General features: G+C 36.9%; 1 protein-coding gene across 1 annotated transcript in view; it reads right to left on the minus strand.

The window, feature by feature from the left end:
• The window catches only part of TBC1D5 (TBC1 domain family member 5), a 243,112-nt gene that overhangs the window by 13,048 nt on the left and 203,140 nt on the right, over positions 1-26,924 (minus strand). Inside the window, exons 17-18 of the mRNA XM_062496189.1 lie at positions 25,449-25,612; positions 7,947-8,046 (exon numbers count right to left, since the gene is read on the minus strand). Of these exons, the coding sequence (XP_062352173.1) occupies positions 7,947-8,046; positions 25,449-25,612 (264 nt within the window). The remainder of the gene's footprint in view (positions 1-7,946; positions 8,047-25,448; positions 25,613-26,924) is intronic.

Genomic DNA, 26,924 nt, shown 5'->3' on the forward strand with positions numbered 1-26,924 from the left:
GACTAGGACTTCAGCTTCTGATAATCAATCTCTTTCTCTATCTTCACAACAAATACTGCTTTCCTACCTGAACTTAGTCTGATGAGCACAAAAATGAACTCTAGACCTTAACACTGGTTTGAGGTCTTTCTAGAAAGACTATGCTGTATGACATAATGATATTGCATATCACTACACAATTTAATAAAAAGTTGCAATTAAAACAGAAGTTTAACAATGCAACTCAGGATATTTCCAACTACGGCACTTTCCTTCCAGCATTAAAAACACAAATGAGAGGAGTTAAATTCCCTTCTAAGACAGTAGGGTTTGTGATCTAAGTGTTGATGAAGGTAACACTGCTAAGTACTTATAGTAACTGCCAACAGTTATAATAACAATTACACATTATATTAAAAGCACCACTTAGCAACATTTGAGTCTTAAAGAACTTTAAGATTCGAAAAATCTGAAGTATGAAATTATCTGTGAAACACTGCATTCTTTAAGACATTTATTTTAATATAAATGATGTATTTATACAGTGTTGAATATAAGTGATGTATTTATACTTCTGATTCATGTGTTGTGCACAGCACCAACACTTTATCAATATTTAAAGTGTGGTAATGCTTGTGACATCAAAGAAATAGTAGTAAAAAAGTTACCAATCATCAGCTCACAGCAAGGTATAGAATTGCAGATGCACTAAGAAGGAGATTTAAAGGGTCACGAAGTAATTTTATCCATCCCTTTCTCAAAGACACAATTCTCAGCCGTGAGCTCTGATTTACACACAGTAAGCAGATTATGCTTAATGTGTACCTTACATATGTATATTTATGGAAGTAATGGGGAAACCAACTATTTATTCATACAACAATTTAGCTTCTGCTAAAGTTCTATTCCCTTAAAGGTGGAACTGGAAGGGAAACCACTGCCTAAGAGATGCTGGAAAGGAAAGGGTAGATTGTCAGTGTACTTCAGTGTAAGGGAGATGCTCACTGCGCAGCAGGGAGGAAGCAAAAGGAATTTGCTGAAAGTTGCTAGGAATGCTGTTAATCAGGTAATGAGGGACTGTGTAAGATTCATTATTTTAATCTCCTTTTCACTCAGACTACTGGGATGAAAGCATCTGTAGATGCCTACCACAGCTGGACTTCCAGGACTGGCACAGTTATAGAAAGTAGGCTCACTCTGAGCTGAACCAATTGCTTTTGACCTTAAGAGCTACCCTTAAGTGACAAAAAGGTGGTTGAAATTCATGGAACATGAAGAATTACACTTTCATTCTTCATAAACAAACAGACAAACAAACAAATATATGTATTTGTAAAATGACTAGAAATTGCAGTCTGAAAGTAAGTCTTTAGAACAAATATCTGTTGTATACTATGCTATACAACAAATACTTATTTCCCAGTAAACATTCCTACATTTGATTTAATAAATTTGTTACTGTTCTTTCTTTCTTTATATGTTGTTTTTATAGGTTATTGTACATCATTATTCCTAACCAAATACAGCAATCCCTTAGACTCATGGGCCTGTGTTTGATGTGGCCTTTTTTACTGATAGCATTTCTAATCACACTGGATTTATAAACCATGGATTATTTTATTTATGTCCCAAGCATAAGAGAACTCATTTAATGCATTTATTTCCTCAACAAATGGTGAAGTATTTCATCTCAGCACAGGGCAGCAAAATAATCTCCATTACATTTTATCCCTACCAAAATGTCATAACCTTTCATTTCATCACATGACACATAAAACAAGAATTCAGTACTATCTTGCATACATTCAACAAGCACTGTGTCCAGATCTATATTGGGCAGTATGTAAGTCCCTAAATACTGAGCATTAAATCAACTTTCTCCTCTCCCCACTGTAAATGATCCTTATAATAAAATGCATCCTCTTAACAAATGCACTGACTGTTAAAAGAGGGAGGAATGAAATCAGTCTAATTAAACCTTTAAAGGTGCTATTTCACACAACAACTAAAATTATACTAGCAACTACATCCCATAAGTTTTTATTTATTTATTTTTATATTTGTTTTTCCTTGCTCATGGTGCTTGCAATAATCACAGTGAAAAGGTGGCTTTGAACTGTTTCTAATAAGTCTTCCAAATAATATTTGTCTGGGAGATGTCAGGAAATGCTAGTGAATATACAAGTGCCAGCACTGCTTGATGTTTGTGGCAGGGATGTCCTGTGATCCAATACAAAGAACTCTCAAAAGATTGGTTTTCATTTTTCTTGTTACCCTGATTCCATAACTTCTGGGCATCTTGCTTACATACAGTTTTTTACAGGCTGCTTATGAAAGCTGAGAACTGACATCCCATTCCAAAGGCAGGATGCTGGTGGTGTTTAGAAGAATGAGAGATAAAAAGTTCACTTTTCCACATCCCTTCCATAATCCACAATGGAGGGGTGGAGATGTACTGGAATACTTGTGAAGGACATAGCAACATATTACAGACAGCAGGAGTAAAACTGGAAAATGCATCACAAGGAAAAGCCAACAGCCCTGTGTGGGCTCAGAGAAGGATTTATTTTCTTTGGCTTAGCAAAGCCATGATGCTTAAACATAAACTTACTAGGTATGGGTCAGAGCTAAGAGGTTTTTTGTGATGTTGCCTCCAAGACAAGAAATGATTTAAAGACCTGGATACTGAGCAACATATTTCTGTGACCCACCTGCATCTCCCTCTGGCAGCTGGTTCAAGTTAAGCAGTAACAGTATGAAGGTGAAATTAATAAAACCAGGTAGACTTATGCTTCCTCTGTATAATTGGGTACTTTTGCACATATTTCTAGGATATTGTGCAGAACACTGTGAGCTAACTCTGCAGAAGTGGTATGAATCCTCAGGGCTTATTAGGTGAGGCTCTGTGCAACAAGAAAAGCAGCTAAATTGCTTCTGAATCTCAGCTAGCTGAGGAAGCAACCTTCTACAATTACATAGTGCTGCCCTTAAGCAAAAACGAGTGGGGAATGACCTTAGTTACTCTACTTTTATAACCTGATAAATTGCCCATCAAAAAAAAATAGTTTCTATATAAAGATCTCCATATTCAAGTTAATACTGAACCAATGTTCCTTTAAATTGCTTCTCATGAGAAGCACTTCCTGTGCTACATGTGTAATTATTTGGTAAACTTTCCCACCCTTAGAGGTCTGAAACTATGTCTCTGTTGGAAACAAATGGTAGGTTCCTCTGTCTCAGAAAATGGTGATGGACTGGTTCCTGTCCCGTATAAAGAGACAACACTTTGAAATTCAGCACTTTTCTTTCTGGAACAAAACTGGCAAGAATCTCCACAATTGCTCATACTGGCACTTGCATATGGAGGGCTGACACTTCTCCAGGACTTTAATTTACTTTTTTTTAAAGTAGCTGCACTTTAATTGTGGGCCACTGTGGACATGGTCCAAACCCTAAAGATAGTAAAATAGCAGATGGTGTCAGACAATGTCATTAGCTGGTGTCACCTGAACTGCCATTTAACAGGCTTGAGCCTGGGATGTAACAAAGGTTTGCTCTTTGAGACACTTCAGACCAACTTCATGTTGAACAAACACCTCAAACTCAGTGCCAAGTCCAATGTGAAGTACAAGAGAGGAATCTTCCAGCAGATACTATAAGGCCCTCTGAATGCTGTTTGTGTGCATGTCTCTTAGACATGTTTTTCATGATCTACTCTAAGACATCAGATGTCACATCTACCAGTTACCAGGAAAAATCTTTTTCTGAATGCACTTGCTAGCTTGATGACTTTAGTTTCACATAGTGCAAGAAAGGGGGAAACAAACAAAAATTCTTCAAAAAAGAAGTAACAATATGACAGGTAATAATATTGTAATAATTAAATGGTGTATTACTGCTTTCTGAATCATTGAACCTTGAAGAATTTATGTGCACTAACAGTAGAGTATCTTCCACAAAGAAAAATGCTAAAGAGTATTACTATATTTCTGAAATCATCAGTGACAATATTATTTCCTGAAAAAGGCTACTGCTTGTGAGAACATAACATCAAGAAAACGTATCTGTGATGATGCTGGAGCAGTGATAGCTATGGCAACTATACTTTTTCACTATTAGCTGAGTAACATCCTGCATTTATTTTGTGAACAAAGCCACACAACAGATTTACAAGTTTGAATGTATCTTTATTTCAATAACAGAAAAACTGAACACAGGATTTTTTTTTTTTTAAAGCTATGACAAGCTTGTGAAAACAGGTGAGAGCAACAGTAAAATCTGCTTCCCTCTATTGCCATTTTAAATACCTAAATTTTTTCATTTGTCCTTGGAGATGCTAAAAGGAATTTCTACTGAGCAGTACTCCAGTGGTTAAGGGAGAGGGGGAAGAAAAGTAAAGCTCTTTCTAATGCACAGCCCTAAGACGGAGACAAAGATCACAAAATTACTTTCCTCCATTTTAATAATGAAACCCCTATTTCTAATTTCTACCCATAGCACTAAGTAGCAATATTTTAGAACCATCATTCATTCCCATGGTAACATGCCCTGATATTACAAGCAGTTAATTATGTTGTTGCCATGTTGTAGACTGTGAGGTTTATTTACAGAAGGAGATAAACATTTAATGAAAGCAACTTTGAATATATATGAACAAAATAAAAACTGCCATTTTATCCCTCATATTCATAACAGCACAGATAATTTCATGGTTATTTTCATAATTTCTCAGTTACAACACATCATCTGTGCCGTGAAGTAACTGCACCTGACTGTCATCTGGATCCCCATTGTAAGGGAAGGAACCTGAGAAAAGACAGACAAAAATTCCCCAGTTGTCTCATTATAAACTACAAGAAGAATATTCTATAATTGTTTGATGTTGTGATAATTTTGTGGCAAATGATCACTGGATATACATTTTTATTAGCCTGAATTAATACTGTTTCGTTATAATGTGACCTGCAAACGGAATGCATAATTCAAGAAGAAGAATATTGGTTGAGTAATAATGTCTGAAAAGAAAGGTTTACATCATCAATCTAAAAAAAAGGGAGGTTTTTAAGAATAAGCACTTAAACTTTATGAAATTTAAAAGGCAGGCCTGACTGCTTGATTGACATATTCATAATTCATAGAAATGTGTCTCTTTGCTGAATTAGTTCTGTAAGGCTCCTGAACTTTTATATATCTTCATGTTTTTATCAACAATTTAGACAACTATTAACTATATGATGGTTATGTCTGCAGTTAGAAGGGCAGAAGAAAACCCAGAACATCGAGTTACCTGAATCATTCAGCTAAAATGCCAAACGGCAAGCAGTGAATCTTAATATCATCAAATACAAAGAACATGTGTGGAAATAAACATTTCCTGATTTTACCCACAGGATAAATGCCTCTGTTTAGAAAGCTGTGATTCATCAAATTTTAAAGGTCATAAACTATTATCACCTCAAACTATCACTGTATCAAAGAGCACTAATGTGATGCTGCATTACAAATGTTTAAAAAGAGCAAGGCCACGTGAGAGAAGAGAGATGACCTTCTCTGTGCTAAGTAGCCACTTTTCTGGGCCCATTGCTGGTACAGCATATCCTGATAGAATTAACCCACTTGAAAAGACATATGAAAATCCTGAAGAATTCAAAGGAAGACCACAAAAATGATCTGGTCTAAAAAAGTAACCCACATAAAATGAAATGTAGTGCTCTACTTAGGACAGACAGTGATGAGAAATTGTTTTATCGCTGTGTATAGGTAAGTTAAATGAGGATTTTCAGCTGTGCTATTAAAAATGCTACATGAGCCAATAGCTGGGTTATGAAGTCAGAAAAATTCAGCCCAAGAGGAAGAAGTAATATCTTTGAAGTTAAGTGTTCTGACAGTTTACAAGAGGAGAGACATAACTCACCTGCTCTGCAGTTTCTGAAGCAAAGCCATTTTCATGGGTAAACAGATAGCTGGGGGAGAATCAGATCAGATGCTGTAGCAGCCCCTACTAACTTTTCCCTTCAGAAATAATCAGATATGCTCTTGGGTTTTATTTTGCTGCCCTTCTCTTAACCTCTGAGCAGTGTATGGACTCTGGAGATAATCCTCAGGGGGTGTTCTGTGATGCACCAGAGAATCCATTTTCTTGCACAGCCTGCTGGCATGTGCTATATGGACAGACAGATTTAAGGTCAGATGGGATTTTGCATGCCAGCAAGAATCCTGGTGGGCTTTTTTTCCCTGCCTCCATGTGAATCATCTGCTGACTAATTTGGGTATACCTAAAATCAATTTGCTACAAGTGCAGAGGCTATGAAGGTTGGTGGTGTCTTTATCTATCTTTTTATCACTCTTAACTGTTAATCTCTATAGGATATAAACACACTAGTGTAAGACAAATTTACGAAGTTAATAGTCCATGATGTTGACAAGACATACAGGAATATTGTGAAGAAGTACAGGCAGTAGACATGGAAGAGGCTAGGCTGACAGGCCCTGAGAGTGTTACGGGGGTGTCACAATGCACCCAGCACACCCTGCAGCCAAAGCTCTATAAGGGGTGGCTTTCCTAGTCCTGTGAGGGTAGTAAATCACTCCACAGTGCTCCTGGGAGACTACTGGCTCTAAATGCTTTTGTTTCCAATATATTCAGGGAAAAGAATTGGATACCTGGATACGACCACAGATCACAGGCTTTCAGTTCATGAATCCAGTGCTGAAAGGCAGACTGCTTCAAGGAGATTTGTCTGGGTTTATTCTGATATCTGGTACAGCTATAGTTGGTGAAATGTTTATGCTTGCAACTGATACCCTTGTTAAACGCTCCTTGTCTTCTTTACCAGAGGAAAGAAACTTCAGTTTTTCTTCTTGACACAGCAATCTTTTCCCCATCATTTCAGTAGCTAATAATTTATCCCTTTGCTTGCTTCTAATCTCATCATTAGTCATGTGCCTTCACAAAAGCAATGCAATACATCAGACTAAAGCAGTCAGTGTTAGAGGTTTAGACCTGGCTTTTCAAGGCTGTGATTCCTAACTTTCAAGTAATACAAAATTTATAACTTTTCCTAGGCTTATAACAGTGGCTAGTAAAACACCCACATAAAAGAAAATACAAATACAACATGGTTTTTACATCTGAACCTTCTGACCTGGCAAACTTAGATATCATATACTTAGTTCTACCCACTGAAATATTCAATTTTAATTTATTTTGCTCAGATATTGCAGGCCATAAATAGATCTCAAAATTATTGCAGTTTTGCCCTAATTTCTCAACAATGGTGCTTTTTCACATAACTAAATATACTAACCTTTAGAGTTCAGTTCAGTTTAAAAACACCACCAGTGTTTTTATCAAAAGCTGGTTAAAAATATTTACACTTGATCTGAGTGCAGTTTTTTGCTTACTTTCTCTGATCTGTCTTGGCAATACGTAAGCAGAATTTTAGACTGGAGTATTTGCTGATTCTGTTCCCAATGTACTGCCTTTTATCTTACTATATTTCTTCTGTTCTGAGACAAATATTACAAACTATCAGCCTACAGTAACATTTTAACATATCAAAGGTAATCATAGGTTATGAAAATGTTACATTTAATGAAAGGCTGTGAATCTTATACCTATTGCTGTACACATCAAGTATCACTGTGGGACTGCTGAATTTCAAATGGACTTCAAGTCTGTAAGTTCACATGGTTTGAGCTCCAAAAAGTCTCTAACAATACAAGAAATCAAAATGCCTTTATTTCTTTTTAGTATCATCAACGGCTATCCTACTCCCAAGTTTAAGTGTGACAGAATGAAGATACAGTGGCTGGCAGCATCTGATAGAACAACTGAGTACATCAATCTTCATCACGGCTTATAAAATAATATGCACTGTACTACATAAATATTGTTTTAGTCCTAATATAAACACTGAAAGAGCCTTTGCAAAGATTTACAGGTTAATGCAAGGTACTGCACTTACCAAGATGCATGTTCATCATCTTTGCACAATATTTGCACATGGCTTCCAAATCATTTAGCTGTCCTTGTAGGAATGAAATCTGGGCCTCTAATTCCTCCTCCTACGATGAAGAGATTATTAGCATTAAAACCAACAGAATTTCTATAATGCAGAGTAAAAGTAGTAGGTTAACCCTTGACATGCTTAGACCTCTTCTAACTTTTTCTATTCCTTTGTTCTTGGAAAATTTTGTTACTTCATGGAACTAGAGTTTTGGTTTAATAGCTCAGTGTTTATTAGTACTACTCTTTTTCCTTCTAAGAAGTTAAATAAAAATCTATCTACATTGACCTCAGAAAGGATGAATGATTCAGAATCCTTTATAGACCAGCTACCTGGTTTCACTTGTGCAAATGCAGTACCACAGCACTGGCCAAAAAAACTCACCGAATGAGAAAAATTCTGATTTCTGCCAGAGTAATCTCCTTAGCTATTTCTTTGAAAGCTTATTTTGAATTTCAAGAGATATATTTCATGAGACTTAGTATTGCATATCAAGGATGCATTACTGCCATATATTTTGGCACACTTATTTTTGTAACACATCATCCTCTATCTGTATTTAATCTCTACACTTCTGTGCACAGCCAACTTCACTTTCAAACACTGTCATACAAAATATTTAGGTGAAAACTATTTTAAGCACACATACTGTAAAGCAGTTACTCTAAATTATTAAGTTATGCTTTAAAACTATGCATCAAGTATAATTTAAATTTGAATTTAAAAAGTTGATTTTAAGGCCCAGGAACAGCATTAGTACCCAGCCATGGATACATGCCCTGTCTAAGCAATGGGAACTACCTCAGCTAAGAATTCCTCTCTTTGAATGCCTTTGTTTGCTGGTTTACAAATCCATCCAGTCTTGACTTGGAAGACTATACTGCAGAGGAAGATCACCACTACTTCGGAAAAATTCCTTCAAAGCTAAGTCACAAACAGTATTAAGCAGGATTTTGTTTAAGTAAGCAGTTGAACCCAAGATATTCAGAAAAAGCCAAAGTAACTTTTTAGCCTCTTGTTTTTCTTTGGAACTTTGCAATTCTATCAGAGTCTTGTTTGATGGAGATCACTGAGCATTAGACAGTGAATTATTTTCAAATGAAAAAAAAACCTCTCAAAACTGATCAACAAGAATAAATAGAATGAGCCAGTCTTGATTTAAATGTATAAGTGATCTTAACTTCCATCAGAAACCAAGACAGAACCAAGTAAAGGAAACTTTGCACTAATGTATCATAAATCCAAAAGCAATTGATCAATAAAAAGCAACGTAACTGTGGCATTTGCAAGATGTAGCAGTATTGCTTTTTGCCTACAGGCTTTTTCCTTACACCTAATAGATATTAAACATTTTTTTTCTTTGGTATTTCTTTACATTATATACTCTCACCTTTTTCTTTTTAACCTCATACTTTGAAAACTTAGACCTCAAAAGGGATTGACTTCATTTGCCAATTTAGAGTTGCTGAGTGACCTCATTCAAAGTCGGCAGTTCTGTCATGGCCTGCACAAGCATATCTGCATCAATATTTCTATTCATGTGATATTCCTGCAGAAGACCTTTTACTAGTACAAACAGCTATTGACTGCAAGAAATAATCTACCATAAATTTTAAACTGCCATTGGCATTGCAAGTGCAGCTGTAAGATAGGGAAAAGTGACAATATTTAAGTACTCTACTATATATAAAATGACACAATCAAATTCTAATTCTAGCAACTGAACCCCAGTTTATCTCCTACAGGTGAATAAGAAAATTTAACTTCTTGTAATAAATATTTCCATGTCTCCTAGACTTATTTTTTCTTCTTATTCATAGGTGAGAACTGCATTAAATTGATCTTGAAATGCTTTTGGAAAGCTGAATCCACCCAAACAGAGTCTGAACTGACCTTTTCCATTATACAACAGCACCTCTTTTCTTGGCAAGTGAGAGCAGTGCTGATTAAACTACATCCCCTGTTCTTTCCGCTCACTGGGATCCAGCACGGGGAGGAGCAGAGTTCAGCAGACCCAGCAGGGACAAAGGAGGGATCTGTGGTCAGGGAGTCACAGACAGTGCAAGAGGTCTCCTTCCCAAGTGGGAAATCTTACACAAGGCTAAATTAACTTGGAGTTTCTGACTTATCTGGCACCTGTGGGAAGAGCACCAAGGAGCGCTGGAAGTGGGATGGGCGAATAGGCAAGACAGTTAACTTGACACTTGACACACAAGAGACCCAGGGCTTTTTGCACAATTAGAAAACACCCAAATAGTCATGACTCGCTACAAGGTGTAACCTCCACCTCTGCTGTCACCAGCGACGCTGTGACCACCTCTGTGCAGGCTCTGATGGGGGTTTGCTCTGTTGTAGTCCCCAGCAGCAGGTGAGCAGCTATAAGAAGAGACTGGTGTGTTTTACTGCACTGGGGTGACTGACAGGTGATTAACAAGATCTTTCCAGGTGTAAAACATCATACAACAGACAGGAAAGGTGCAACTGAGGCAAGATACAGTGGGAAGAAGGCATGCACTGATATGAGGGAGGGAACTGCAAACTTGTGACTTCTGGCAGCAGAAGGGCTGCCCAGTGGTGCAGGGCCCAGGCAGCAGACAGTTAGACCAAGCTCCCTCAGTGGAAGAATTCAGGTTGGACGCTGTATCAGAGCACGACCAAGGACAGGTGATGAGTGACAGTGCATGCATGGCTGGTGAGTCTTCCAGCCTGACTTGTCAGCTAGGGAGGTCTCTTGCCTGTATGGAGCCTCAGTTTGTAGAGTTGCCCAAACAGACTGTTTGGGGTCACCTAAGGTTCTGACTTTTTTTCCTGCTTATTCATGCAGCTACCAGAGACAGGGTGATGTGAAACCACTTTAGTTCTAAAGTGACTGTAGGGCTCCTGAGCCACGTGGAAGGGGACAGGAACCCTGGTGGTGTTCCCCTTCAATCCTATGGCAAAAGGGAAAAGCCTAGAAAGCAGAAGGTGTACCAGGGAGACCAGATATGGTTACATACTTGGTGGCATTAGCTGAGCTTCAACTATTTTGCTTGTGGCAAAATTTGATGACAGAAAACTTAGAGAACAGGTCTACCTGGCAAAGATGGGGAAGAAATCTTTGTGGACAGATTTGCTAATCTAAGGTGCAGGACTTTGATACAGAACAGGGACCTAACCCATATATACATGAGGAATCAGCACATACAGACAAGGTAGGCAGAAGGTCCACTTGGCTGAGTAAGGAGCTTCCTAATCAACTAAAATGGGAAAAGCACATATGGAGGTGGAAATGGTGGAAATGGAGAGCATGTGTGGAAACAATGACAGGAAACAAAGGACAGGCCCACGGCCATTGTTTGGGCACACGAACAAAACTAGGAAGGACAAAGCCCCATCTGGAGCAAAAATTAAATGGGGGACATTCAGGAGTAACAAGAAGTAATCTTATAAGTATGCAGAGCACCAAAAGGAGGTCCAAGGAAAATGGTCTATTGCTTTCTAAGGGAGATAAGACAATGACATATGATATAAAAAAAGGCTGCAGCACTCAAATATATTTTTGCATCTCTTCTCAGGCCAACTCTGTTCCCAGACTCCTGCACAAACTGTTTGGGAAGGAGAGGGATGGCTATGGAGGGGAGTAAGGGCGTAAGCTGATAAATACCTGAAGAAGCAGTGTGTGTTCAAATATATGGGACCACATAGAATATACTTATGGCTGCTGAAAAACTGACAGGGTGATTGCAACACCACTGGATACCACCTGTGAAAAATCACTGCTATTACAGGACATCCTTGATGACTGCAGAAAGGTTAGTTTTACATACATACTAAACAAGAATGAGGAGGGGTATCTAAGGAACTATACAATGGCTGGCCTCACCTTAGTCCTTGGAAAAATTGTGGAGCATGTCCTCTTGGAATCAATTTCCAGCATGTAAAGGACAAGACAATAACCAAGAAAAGTCAACAAGGATTTACCAAGAGCAAATCATGCTTGATCAACCTGGTTGCCCACTATGACGAAATGACTGGGCATGCAGATGAAGGGAGGAAAGTGAATGCTATGGAGTTTCACTTTAGTTAGGCTTTTGACACACCTCCAAAAGCATAGTCACTTATAATATGATGAAGTATGGGTTGAATGAAAGGACTGTAGGTGGACTGGATTGTTCAGAATCCCAAGCTTAAAGAACAGAGTCAATAGCTTGATGTCTAGGTGTTGTTTAGAAATGAGCACAGTGACAAATGAAGACACTACTCAGTATCTTGTATCAGGGCTATGAAGACACCGTTCAGTATCTTTATCAATAGCCCAGATAAGGAGACAGAATGTACACTCGGTAGATTTTCAGATGATACAAAACTGGGAGGTGTGGCTGCTGTGCTGACTGGTGGAACTTCAACTCACAAATACCATGAGACATGGGAAACCTAGGCTAGAGAAGCCTTTCTGAGGTTTCTGTTTTAGAAATTTCTGTAAGTGCAAAATTCTGCACCTGCGAAGAAAAATCCCAATGCACCAGTGCAGACAGAGAAGGAACTTTTTGTTTCAGATCTGCTGAAAAGGATATGGAGGCTACAAGTGGCTGCTGCGCTGTTTATAACAAAGTTCTCTTATCATGAATAATGTACTCAGTTGTACTGAGCAATGTGGTCAGCAGATCCAGGAAAGTCATTACACTGCTTTCTACTCAGTGCTTGCTAGCCCTCACCTTTAATAATGCTTTTCAAAGGGCCTGCAGTTCAAAGACATAGGGAAACTGGAGAGGGCCCAGTGCAGGGCTGCTGTGACAGCTACAGGTCTGGAGGAGAGGCTGAAGGAGCAGTGCTTGTTTATTTTGGCGAAGAGAAGCTCAAGGGGGATCTACTGAGAACCTGTAACTACATGATGTGACAAAGATGATGGCATCAAACTCTTCACAGATGATATAGAAGGCACTATGGCCCAAAACTGCACCTTGGAAGGTTCAGATAGGTCATTAGGAAAATATTCTTCATTAGAAGAGCAGGGCAGCACTGGAAGAGGTTACTTACACAAGAGGTAGATTCTATTCCAAGTCACTGACCTGACCCAATGCTAGTCATTGTCTTACTCCAAGTAGCAGCTTAAGCAGAAGTCTCTTCTATACAACATTTCTAGGACTAATCTTTTCTCACAGTACCTTTCAAAGATTGCTCTGCACAGGTAAGCAGCAAAATCACAAAGCCCCTCAGGAATGAGGACCTTTTTTTCAGTAATCTAATGTCAAATTCTTTAGCAGTGTTAGATAAAACAAATGATTTATAGCCAGCACAGAGCAGATGCTCTCAGTGTAGTATACACTGCACATTCCTCTATGTGCCACTTTTCATTGTGCTAACAAAATGAGTAGCCTGGATACCATTTTTATTTTGTGTACATATAGCAGTGATGATTTGATCTCTCTTATGCATGAACAGACTTATAAATTCTTCAAACAGGCCAAACATAAGTCAGGAGAAATCCAGTATGGTTTGGACCAATCTTCAAGCTGAAACTGCCCCTTCAGTTGATCTGACACACACAGCACTAGAAACATATGAACAACGAATCCAACTCATTCAACCAAAATACAAATTCAGTCTCCATTTACCAAACAACATGTTCTGTAAAGCTCAATATTTTCTAATATTGGCAGCTGCATTATGAGGAAGAGCAGCAAATCAAGCAGCAAATCAAACTAAGGAATCACTGCATCAGGCATGGGAGACCAAGATCTTCATATTTACATATGCAATCTTGCAGAAAAACAACTTAATACTTTCTGAAAATTCAGTTCCAGGGTTCTCAAAAAACTATTAAACACCTTCAGCCTTGCAGATGATGCAGAGCCTTTCAGAAAACCATTAACATCAGGAATTTAACAGGAGAATGAAAAGGAAGTAGTTTATTTTGGTACTGCATTGATTTACATTTCACTAACAATATTAAGCAGGCTAGAATTTATGTCTCCAGTCAAATCAAGTTTCTATTTGAGTGCCTCCATATACACATCTCCAACTATTTTCCTGGTTTTGGCAAGACTGAATCTGCAAAAAATTTAACTTATATTTATGTTTCTCATACTTTTCTTTCTTCTTATGCACATATAGAACTTTGCTTACATTGATACATTAACTTTTTTTCTTTTGCCATGAGAGCTAATTCCTTTGTGATTAATATTTTTACATTTATTTGCTATTTCCACCCCAGTCTATGCAGTGCTGGTACTCTCCATCTGTCTAAAGCTTGTTCTTCTGTTTTTGTTACTCTTCCTTTCATCTATCTTCTCACCTTTACAAAGAGAGCTACGGAAATAAATTTTTATACCCTTCCTTTACTCCTGAGCTCATAATGAGATCAGTGATGCCTCTCCCATGCCCCATTTTTAATCAAATTTTACTGCATCAGAAAAAAGCTATGAATGACTGAAAGTGGTCAGCGTGGTCAGCATGGTCAAGAACAGAAACTTTTACACTTTTGACATTGTAATCCTATCCTTTTACAGCTCATGGCTTTACAAGGTGCAATATGGTTTGCACACCTGTGTAAGGGCATTGGAATTTAGTATCCTTTACAAGGTCTGATGACATACAGTTTTGGAAGAAGCCACTCTTTCTCAAAACTGCTTTTATCAGTTTAAACTGATTTTCTCTGACATACATGACATGTAGGTTAAGACAGAATTATAGAAAACAGGGAATACAAACCAAGAAAATCAGACTGTAATGCAGTCCTTTCTTTGTTTCAAAATACCATACTCCTTTCTTTCAAAATACCTTTTAGTTTTCAGTCTTGCTATTCAGGAGATAAAAGAAAAATTGTACTTTTGTTTGTTTAACCCAGGTAGTAAAGTCAAGGAAAAGCAAACTCTGTTGTCAAAGCTTGCAACAATGTATGTCCAAGCATTTCATTCATGAATACTCAGAATGGCAAAATTCTATTCATCCTAAATCTGAATCCTGAATAAGAATTAACTTGGCAGCACTACCTAGTGCTAAGTGCTGTGGAAAAGAAACTATCTTCAAAGAGAAGAGTATTTAAAGGCACTTAAGGTATTTAAGCACTAATGCTGAAATTGAAAACATAAAAAAAACCCCATCAAACCAGTGACAGAACTGAGCTGGCAAAGAGCCCAGTCTTGTTGAGGTTGGTTTTGATGCTGGTCAATGATGGGTTGAGTGAAGTGTGGAGAAAACAGAATGTCATGATAAAAACATATAACAGTACTGACCAGAATAGTCTTCCAGACTACAGAGATCTGCACATCAGCGATGTCTTGAGCTCAAGGTAGTGTGGGGTTTTTTTTGTTTGCTTGTTTGTTTTCCCCTGTAGTTAAATAGCTACTTTTCATATATTAATTTACTCAGTCACATTTTCAGTTTTTTTAGTATTCATAGCAAGAGCACAGGAAACCTTCCATGGCTCTTGGCAAACTGGCATAGCAAATTAGAAAATAATTTTGATGAGATATCAAAGCATTTAGAGGAAAATAATGGGAAAAATGAGATTGATACATGGAAATCCTGAAGTCAGGGACTTGCTAAGAGTCTTACCAGTACTTAAGTTCTTACTCATAAATTATACACAGAGGATACTTTTTAGATGTCAGTAGCAGTTTACAAATCAAACAAGACTCAGATGCAATGCATAAATTGCTTTCTCATTTAATTTTAAGCAAATTCCCCTGGAGTAAAAAGCAGTGGTTACTCCTTCCATTTTCTGGGAATTTATTTAATTTTCTAATCTAAGAATTAAATACAAGATTTAACCTTATAATCTTGAATCTCTGACAGTTGAATGTTGGTTGACACCCCCATAATTTTTTTAATATTCTATGCCAGCTACAGAATAGTGCACAGCATATGGTGGCATTTAAACCAGAAACCCCCATTTCTGAGCACTGAATTACATGCAGTGGAACTTAACCCGAGCTTTTAATTAATTTTATTTATGAATTTAACTTATTATTTAACTGTATCGCTCATGGTCCCTCATCAGGACCAAGGCCTTGCTCTGCTGGATGCTGTACAAATAAAAAGAAAAATCCCACTTCTCTGAAGGGCTTCATGGTGTAAGCCAAGAGACAACAGATGGCTGGAGACTCACATATGGGGAGGACATGGAAACAATATGGCTATATTAGTCAGTCTTCTAGACATGGCTTCAGCATGGAGCCAAACAGTTGTTGATGAAAAGGTGGCATTTTTGAGAGAGTTTTCATAGAGCATTTATTTTGCAGATGCTTACAGGAAGTTTCTTCTATGTGGAAGGGGCTATGAAATTATTAGATTAGAGTGCACCAAGCACATCAGTCAGGGGTGAAATGTAAATTGTCACTTTTAGACTGAAAACTTTGGTACTTGTGAAATTTTTGCATAAAATGAAATGTTGTGAATATTAATATATTACCCAGGGAAGACATTAAAAAGTTTATATGCTGCCTTCATGTACTAATTCCTGCAGAAGTAGAGGTTATGCACTGATTTCCTGTGCTAAGCCATTATCTGACAGTATTTAGATGTCTATGCACTAACTGAAATATCCCCATGCTTAATTATTAACTCATGTTTTGTGTTCTTCACATCTTCACTACCGCCTAGTTTATATTATTTTGAATATGCTTTTATAAATGTTAAATATTTTAAGCACAGTACTTTCAGCTAAGTCCTACAAACTTGTATTTTGTACCTTTAGACTGTAGGCACAGCAAACATGAACCATGTTTTTATTTTATACCACTTTTACTCCTGCTTATGCTTTTTTTTTACAGCATTTTATCTCAGAGTGCTATTCCAGTGTGGTATGAGATAGCTTAAGTAGGAATGCTTTCTTCCCTTTTTTCTTGTATGTTCTTCCATATTTCTCTTAGTTTCACTAGTGTAGTGTAGTGCTAGTAAGCATAGTTGCTCAGACTTTATACTTTCTGATAGTTACATACTTATTTCAGTGCTTTTCTAGATCAGAACCCCTAAAGCACAAGCAGGTTCTCTGTCAGATTAGAGAAACCATTTATTTTAATCTCTTTTCTCCTATGTCTTATAATTATTTTGATCTGTTTCTTTCCAGTTTTGCTTTCTGGTAATACTGTACATCTCAAAATATATCACAGGACATCTGGGGAAGCACAAATGAATTAGGCAAACAGTAATCCTAGAAGTCTAGGTTCCAAATGTAGTGTTGTCAAAGTTAAAACATTTGGGTACAATGCATCCTCTTCTGTTCAAATAAGTAAATTCAGAAGACTAATTATCTGTTTTAAAACCTGAATCAGAACTGCCACTGCCAAATCTTTTGTGAACGTATATCTGTGACAACCCTCTGAAAGGGGGGGGAAGCATGGGACTGAGAAAAAATAAGAAAATACAACAGAAAATGAAGGAAAGGTCAACAAAATATCTACTGTGACTCCATGGAGCCAAGCTAAATCAGGGTATGTAGCAACACGACAATAACAAAAAATTATTTGGTTCAGCGGGCTCAGACTGAAAACAAGTATCAAAGACAAGAAAGGAATTTTATAATACAGATAAAAATGTTCAAGTAGAATGAGACAAAGACAAATTTGGCAATAAATTAAAATGCTAGAAGGCATTCACCTGCAAAGGCACATATTTTTGGGAATTAGTACAGTCCCTACTTCCTCTAAGTGCTCTCTATAACAACACAGTAAGGGATGGCATCTCATGATGCTTCTCCAAATTATGCCCACATAAACAGAACAAAGAGATTATAATAAAGGATTAAAAGGATAAGAATTTCAGCCTTTCTATATATTCCCCCTCAAAATAGAGAACAAGTCCAAACAAAACTGAAAGGGGCTGCAACTTGGATTTGGTATAACCAATAACCCAGGAAGTCTTTTCCAACATCCAAATTTCTAGCATTCTAGACTTAGCATTTGCTGAGGAGACCCACACTTTCAAAATGCAAGAAAAATTATTATCTTAATGCATTATGTATATGTAGTTTTCTTGAAATACAAGAAAAAAAATTTGTGGTCAATTAATTCTCTTTTTCCAAACTAGAATGACTATCCTCTTCCTTGTCCCCTAGTTTTAGGAGTTTACATGTTTATTTATTATTCTTTACATATAAACAATATTTATTTACCATTCATATTTATTTATAAATTCTACTAAGATTGGTGACTTTGAGACAAAACAGCTGGTTTTTTTGCATTGATGCATGACTATAGATTTATTTGATTTATTGTCTCTTAAAACAAAGCTAGAAATATATAGAAATTTTGAAGAAAATGAAAATTGGTGCCTCAGAGGATCTCCCTACAACCTGACAGACATATTTAATTTCGATTAAAGTCCTGAAAATAGCTGAAACTCTGGCTTACAGCTTCTAATCACCAGGTCCTGCTGTTGAATTTCCATCTTAAACAGTTCAAAGTCAATTTGCTAGCTTAGTTTGCCACATTCCACCTTGCCTGGAGATGTTAGTGGCACAGGACCGCGGGCTTGGAAATTTTCCAAAGCAGCTCCCACAGTTGAACCTATTATTGGAACAGGTTCCAGGTGCACCAGCCTCACTGCTCAGAGCCAGAAACCAGCAACTGTACTCCTGGAGCATGAGAAGGACTCCTTTTCATATAACCTGGGTACATTTTTCTCTTAAAAATATTCCACTTCTATGGCCAGACAATTTTTCCTTAGCAGGAAGATGAGAAGGATAAATACAACTAATAGAGAAAGCTCCTGTGTGAAGACAAAGAAAGCAGGGATGGAAAGAAACCACTTCTGCAACAGACACAAGACATGGGAGATCTATCCACCTGCTGCCTGCATAAGTCCACCTGCTTGCACTGTGCTGTGGGACTGCCAAGAGACAGTTTAAAAAAGAAATACAGAAAAATCAGCAAGATCCATGGAATGCAAAAAGTTGGGCATAACTTGTGGATTGGGTGGGCACTGAACAGCTGAGAAAATAGGTAATATTCCACTTGGTAAAGGAATAGATAAGAATAGAAAGAGCTGTAGGGTACTAGAAATTATCCCTTTGAACAGAAATGCTGATAAAAGGCTTCTCTCAGTGCTGCTGTTGAGATTGCCAACTTAGAAATACCAGAAAATTTCTTCATAAATAATAAAATTGATACATTAATTTAGATGGTATGGCTGCAAGCATGTTGGAAATAGTTATAAATAAACACATAGGCAAATGAGAATCCCATTTCTTCCATTATATTTCACTATCACATCTGAGGGACTTTCTGCCCCTCTGTTACACACATTGCTGGCCTTTAAGACTGCATAAGCCCAGTGTAGCAAATGTAAGAGAAATATGAGCAGGGAAACACTAGCATATTTACTTGAACCTTACTGAAAGAGTTGATTAGGTGTTATGTACTTACATAATTATGCTTCTTGATTTTGCTGCCTGAATAAGCTTTTTAATACACACAGTTCAGCACAAGCAGTCCTTTATGAAGGATTCCCAAAGCACACCCTTTGTTAAACTCATACTCATTTAAATTCTTTTTAAGCATCAGTTGCAAAATAGTTACTCTAAATCTTCCTCTGGTCAGGCCGGATGTATTTGACCTTTGATATGATTCCTAACATGATTGAGGATATAGACCAAAGCAGGATTATTTATTTAAGGGTTTTGGAATCTCTAATTTTTCAGAGTTTAAGGAAGGTAAAACTAAAGTACAGTGATTATGTAAGGGCTATAAATATACACCATTTATACTACTTTGTTAAAAGCACAGAAGTAAAAGTCTTGTTGTTTTTATAGGGAATTGTTTGATTTAATGAAGCACGGACAAAAATAAGAATCAAGCTACTAAAAGCATAGTCACAACCTATTCCAGTGGGAAAAAAAATCTTCCAAACACAGAAACCCTTTCTGCCCAAAAATCTCCCAGATAGAACAACAGTCTGGTTTAGAGGCATGTTTTTGTTTAGAGTTCAGTGCAGGTCTCTCAACTCTCCACAGAAGAGGACAGTAATTTCATGGTGTTATCTTAAAAGAGCAGGATGAAGAAATGAAATTCCCACTGAAAAAGAAAAATGGGGCAGCTCAAGCTACCAACACACACCCTCTGATATGTTTCTCTTTGCCACTGGGATGCTGAAACATTAACTTCATGATTAATGTATGGAAAGAGGATGGACAGAACAAGTCCTGCACCTCTGCTGGTAGCATGATTGATGTGAAGTGAAGCATCACACTTATTGTGTCCTGGGCCACTTTGATCCTTTTGTAAACATTGCTGATGGTCTCATCCATTTGGTGATTTTTAAATTCTTTTTGACAAAAAAGAGTTTCAAAAGGCTAATAATTTTTAATATTCTTATTGCCTTTTTTCAGGTGGTATCAGTCTGCTTCTGTGCAGTAGTTACTGCGAAGTATTATTCACTTACATGTATCTGAATCTTTTGTACCAGAGAAAGATAAGTTTATACTAACATTTTTAAAATATTCCAAATTCCCCCACAGGTCTGTTCTGTATACATGTTTATTGCTTGTAATATGACAGAAAAAGCACCACAGAGCTTCTTGGGTTTCTATTAATATTTTTTTTCCTAAGCAATTAACTTACTGTTTTTATCACAGTGCAGTTTCTTTCCCTGGAAATTAATCACTCCAAAAAACATAAGGAGCTCTAGGATTCAAAGCTGCCACTCATACATATAGCTGTTGCTTTACTAAATTATAAGAAACTTGCAGGTATTTCTAATAAAAATTATAAAAGGCAATTTATTTTTTCTTCTACTGTTTTCAGCTCTTTCATTTGAGTTACAAGATGTTGTGTAAGCCAGAGGAAAGCAACCAAGAAACGAATAATAGTTCCAAAATATCTCAGAGGTTTTTCTACAAACTGTGCTCATGTGACCTGTCAGCATCCGAAATTTAATATTCTTTTTATCTAACCCTAAAATTAGACAAGCACTGAAGTATTAAATAAATTGCATTTTTTTTTGTGCCTGAATTGGCCTGTCAGATCAGAATAAGGAAGACATATGTCCTCCAGTATTAACTACAATTAAACATTAAGGCACTAAAGTATTTTAAACTTAATGGCATTGAGAATAATCAACATGTCTTTAACTTTAGGTCTGACAAATCCAATATACTGATCAAGAATTGGCTGATGTACACAGACAGTCTAACTTATTCTGGGCACATTTTATGATGCTTAACGAGAAAAGGACATTTCATCATAGCGTTTGTACTTCCAAATAAGTGTTTGGCATTGGTAAGTCTGAACTGACAAGTATTTTGCTTAAAACATTCAAAAGAAATTTAAAAAGTAACAGTCAGGGAAAAGATACATGGCAATAAAAACCATCTCCAAGATGTTTACTATGCACAGAAGGGATTTTTGCATACATGGTTTTCTTTGTGCGGTTGTCTGGTATTTATTTTATTATCTCATTGGTTTTTCATATACTATTTCTACTTGAGCAGAACTGTCAAGTTTGTGGGCTTAAACTCAGGCTCTAAAATCGCTACAGCAGATGCCTACTTAATTGAAAATAATGGCATACATTAATTTTCTAACCTGTAGGGGTACTCATAACTAACTTCAAATCAGTCAGAGTAGCTACGTAAATCATAGACAGTAACAGTTGTTTATACATGCTTGTGGGGACAATAGCATATGTTGTCAAATTTGATTTAATTAAAAAATCTGTGCAATCAAAACCAGCATAATGCATGACACTTCTGTTCAGGATATTTTTGCAAAGAAATAAGGATTCTGATTGACCATATTTGTAAATTATTTTTCGAAAGAAAATAAACTGCTCCAGATTTTCCTTAGAAAAGTTTCCTTCTTGGGAACTTTTTAACTAAGTTGAAACTTTTATGCAGAAATTTACCTATTAAAGCACGAAGTTTCTCTAAATCAAAACTTTATTTTCGGTCAAATCCACATTTTCCTAACGTTTTTCCTTTTAAATAAAAGTTTTAAAAATGTTTGTATTGTTTGACTCAGAAGTTTCCTCTCTGGCACATCTCTGTGTCTGAAAGTAATTTACAGAATATTCTGCCAGAAACTGGGACCAGCCAACCATATTTGCCAGAATCAACTGGCAAACTGTCTAAGCAGCTTTTCTATTTGCTAAAAAGAGGGGTAGACTTTCTTTAATGGTTGCTGGAGACATAAAGGAAACATAATGAGAAATAAATAGACCACAAATGCACCCTTTTCCGCAACTCTGCCAAAAAGTAGAGGGCAGTAGGCAGGCTGGGAGAGGAAATTTTGTAGGACTTTATTCCAGCAAGACTGAACCATTCAGAAGATAGTGGGTACCAGAGTGCATTACAGATTAAAAATTTCTGTGTTTATGGGAAGACAGCTCCAGAAATTGCTGCTTAAGTGATTCTTATTAGAAAGCCACAAAGGATACAAAGGAGCAGGGAACCATCTCAATGCTGGGCACAAAACAGGCTTCCAAATTCTTTTGGTGGACATCACATTAACATAGAGCTGTGTGCCACTCAACAGTAGTGTCAAAAACAACAGCATGCCATGGGCTGCCAAAACATGAACTGATATTGTGCATTCAGAGCTGAGGCTATAGATACATTTGTTTAACTAAATAAAGCAGGGGACATCTGTTTCTGATAACAAATAAAAAAGTCACTCCACTGATCTTTGCATTTGAGGGGAAGAAATATGTAGAAGAATAAATATAACCAAAATGTTACTAACCTAAAGAAGTCCTTAGTATGAGAAATGGACACATTTTATTCCTGGAGACAATGAAACAAGTTAAGAATCAATTTTGATAGTAACTCTCATAGATTAAGTCCAAGGTGTTGGACTGGCTTTAGGAAGGAAAAAAATTGGGTATGTCACATTCCTCTCTGAGAGTTTATCCTCTCACAGAACCCCAGAATGGCTGAAGTTGAAAGGGACCTCAGAAGCTCATCTTGCCCAAGCCCACATGCAAGAAGGGCCACCAAGCATAGCTGGCTGCCAAGGATTATTGTCCAGATGGCTTCTGAATATCTCCAAGGATAGAGAATCCACAGTCTGCCTGGGCAACTTATGCCAGTGCTCAGCTGCTCTCAAGAGCAAACAGAATGTTTCCCTGATGATCAGACAGAGCCTCCTGTGTTGCAGCTGGTGCTCATTTCCTCTGGTCCTGTCACTGGACACCACTGAAAAAAGCCTGGCTCTGTTCTCTTCATACGCTCCCTCCAGATACTGATACACACTGGAGAGATCCCCTCTGGGCCTTCTCTTTTCCAGGCTAAACAGACCCATCTCTCTCAGCCTTTCCTCACAGGAGAGATGCTCCAATCCCTTCATCACCTTTGTGGCCCTTTGCTGGACTTTCTCCAGTATGCCCATGTCTCTCTTGTCCTGGGGAGCCCAGTGCTGGACACAGCACTCCAGGTGAAATCTGTGACAATGACAATCCTGTCCATCCCATGACACTATTACAATAATGTCTTCTGGTCTGTGAAAATGACTTATTTTCATTGCATGTAAAAGGATGTATTTTTATGTATGCATTCCATTTCCACTTTGCTTGCAAAGGGCTTGTATTAGAAATACAAGGATGCAGAGAAAATGGATTATCTTTCATCTGCCACACCAAGAAAAACTGATTTTAAAACCATCTTTTTATAAGGAGATTGATGCATTGCAATATTCCAACAAAGGTAATTTCCCTAATACTTAACAACATAATCTGTATAATTATAAGATTAAAAATGTAAACCAATTCAGTTTGATAAATAAAACAATGTGGATCCACTGTATTTTCTAGCCTTCTGCTTCCAGAAAACAGCTGTAAATGAAGCAATTGTACAACTTGAGAATACTGATGCAACTACTTCAGGACTTCAGGAAGAACTCTTTGGGGTCTTCTACTATTTGTGGAAAATGAAGTACCATGAAATTTACAGGCAAACAAAAACCAAACATTCTCTTTGGCAACAGAAAACAGATTTAAACAAACCTTTTCCTCTTGGATCTGCTACAAATTCCATTTGCCTATATTAAGGGTCAGCCAAAAACTGAACCCAAGGAAATGGATTTTGATAGCCTAAAATCATTTATAGCTCTTTATTAATAAAATACTAAAATACGAACTACATATCAGAGTTCAAAGAATTATTTTGAAAATTTATTACCTGATTCATCATTATTACCAATCCACTAAAAATTATGAATATATAATGGTAAATTCTCCTGCCTCCTATTAGAGTACTAAGGAGGAATTATTCTTCAACTCTACTGGTGCAAAATCCCCAAGTTCCAGCCTGGGTAAAAGTTGCAAGCGCAAGCTGTATTTAGATCTTTTAAGCCACATAAAAAGAAAAGTTCAATATTGCTGTATTTATTTTTCTCTAACTCATGAGGACAAGCAGAAAGAAATTAAATTGTTGTTTTAGCTTTAAATGAAATTCAACATGTTTTAAATGGTCACAAACCAAAATTATAGCTTCTTGTTGACTAACCACAAAACACAGCTTTTCTTTAGACAACAGTAAAGCATTTGGAACAAAAATTAAGCACGCTCATTCAGTGAATAAAAACTGAACCAAGTTGCACAAAGTTGTGCATTTCATTAGAACATTTTGAATATCAAATTGAAAACATGATGTGACTATTAATGAAGATTCTGCTGTTAAAAAAGTAAAAGCGCTGAGAAGTTCAGATGAAATTTCTATGCAGTATAAGCTCTGAACACCTGAAGAATGATCTAACAGAAATTTGAATATTACAATTCCTATGTACTGAAATCAATAGGCAGTTAAATGAACTCACATTTCTGAAAAAAGAATGGAGAAAACCACCATGCCTTCACCTTACAAGAAATACAACTTATTATATCTACTATGTAACTGTTTCCTAGTCAGCAGAGAGAAAAAGGGAAATGTGTATAGAGAATGAACAAGAAACCTCATGCTCCGTATCCTACCTAGTTTATCGAGGTAGTGCTTCTAAAATATCTTGGAAGGGATAAGGATTTCTTTGGAACATACTCATGATAAGAGCTGATTTTCTTGGATGAGGACAATCTGTTTAAATAATAGCTTCTTGTGACCAAATGGAAGGTCAGAGCTGCACAAGAAATAGAACTGTGACTGCAGACTACAGATGCTACAGACACTGGGAAACCTCTGATGTATTAAGGAATTTCAGGGACAACAGATGGACATGTTTGGATCTGCTGAGCATTCAAGCTTCCCACTGAACTGTTTATTAACTTAAGGACTACAGTAAAAGTTTAATAAAGCAAAAAAATCTTACAGGACTTCTTTCATCTTTCTCAGAGGAAACAGGCACTTTCATTTCAGGAAGGACAATGGGATGGAAGCCAAAATGGAGATGTCACTCAACACAAAAAGCTGAAATAGCTTATTCCTGCTTTGGCCATTAATGCGTGCTTAGAGAAACATTTCCAAGTGCAAGTGCTCAATGTATGGAAGAAATGAGTGTCTCAAATGAGTAATGCAGTGTGACATTAGAACAGCTTAAAAAAGTTAGAAGAACCCACCGACTCTTTTCTGCTCATAGTTTTGCTTTGGGAACGTGAGCGGGAGATGGTGCTGAAAAAGGAATCCTTTTTTGATGCAGACAGAGGTGGAGATCCTGTAAATTCACGTGCTCCAGACAAGCTCTCTATGCTTGGAGATGAACTGATGTTTTTTGAACTTTGGCCTGTAAAGCAGGTATAAAAAACCGAAACAGTTTATCAGTAGGCATTTTCTTTTCCCCACAAATACTTCCTTGCCTTAACTGACATTGACCGAGAGTCACAGACAGCCCAACACAGAATGAAATGTTAAAGTGTGTCAGCATGCACTGAGAGATTGAAGGACTGTTTTCAAATGGAACTCAATTTCTGTATGAGAGCAGAACACAAAATCTTTATGTATATATAGATATATATATAAACATACACTATCTATATATATATCATATATATGTATATGAACATACCTATATCTATATATATGCTAAATGATGTATATATATATATATATATACACGCACACACATACACACATATATATATATATATATATATAAGTACCACCTCACTATATGTACCTTAATATATCCACAGACTGAAGAACTTCATGCCCTGTGATGTAAAATGAGCAAAGTACCATCTCATAATAATAATAAAAAATCTGATGTAATCAACATTACAATGGAAATAGTTTTTTCCAACTACAAAACTTGGTAAAGAATGCTAACAGTGGGAAATTCAGATTCCAAAAGTGGGTTGGACACTGAATATCTAGATCACAATATTTAGACTTCAAACAGGTAAAAAAGTAAGTTACGTTTGGAAAAGAATGTAAGTTCTCATGTTTCAAATTTTAAGGCCATGTCCACCTAACAGACACTTTGATGAAGTCTACTTAATAGTTACTTATTGTCATTTCATGGAGCTTTGGAGAAGAATCCAGCATTGTCCACTATCATAGTGAAGACATCTGGGGAGAAGCCTGGGCTGATTCACCATGACAGGGTATGCATCAGGCAGCCTCTGACAAGGACCATTTCTTCTAATTGAGGCTCACGAAGTGTTTCCAAATATTAAAATTAAAGTTTTGTTTTCATTTTTTCCAGGAGAAAAAATAACCGCAGTATGTCAGTTTTCATCAACTTTCATTAAGTAAATGTTGCCTTAGGACAGATGCTAGTTTCTAAATCTTTTTATCAAGTGTATGATGAAGTCAAGCTAAAAAGACTCCATGAAACTGTAGAGTTTTCCATTCTGGAAAAAAGTTATATAGCACATAAAACTAATGTTCAAGAAGTCTCTTGTTTGATGGCTATTCTGATGAGAGGGTTTATGTTCTCCTTTTTCCTCTCCTCTGCTTTTGGTGTGCTTTCATGTTACCATCTGTAGCCTCAAGTATGATCCTCTGCAATTAAATCATTCACATTTTATTAAGGGAATAAATGCAGATTTATTTGAAATACATGTTTTGCAAGGAGACTGTTAAATGCTGAGAGA

Source organism: Cinclus cinclus, chromosome 1 (genome assembly GCF_963662255.1).
Source record: "Cinclus cinclus chromosome 1, bCinCin1.1, whole genome shotgun sequence".
NCBI classification, from domain to species: Eukaryota; Metazoa; Chordata; class Aves; order Passeriformes; family Cinclidae; genus Cinclus; species Cinclus cinclus.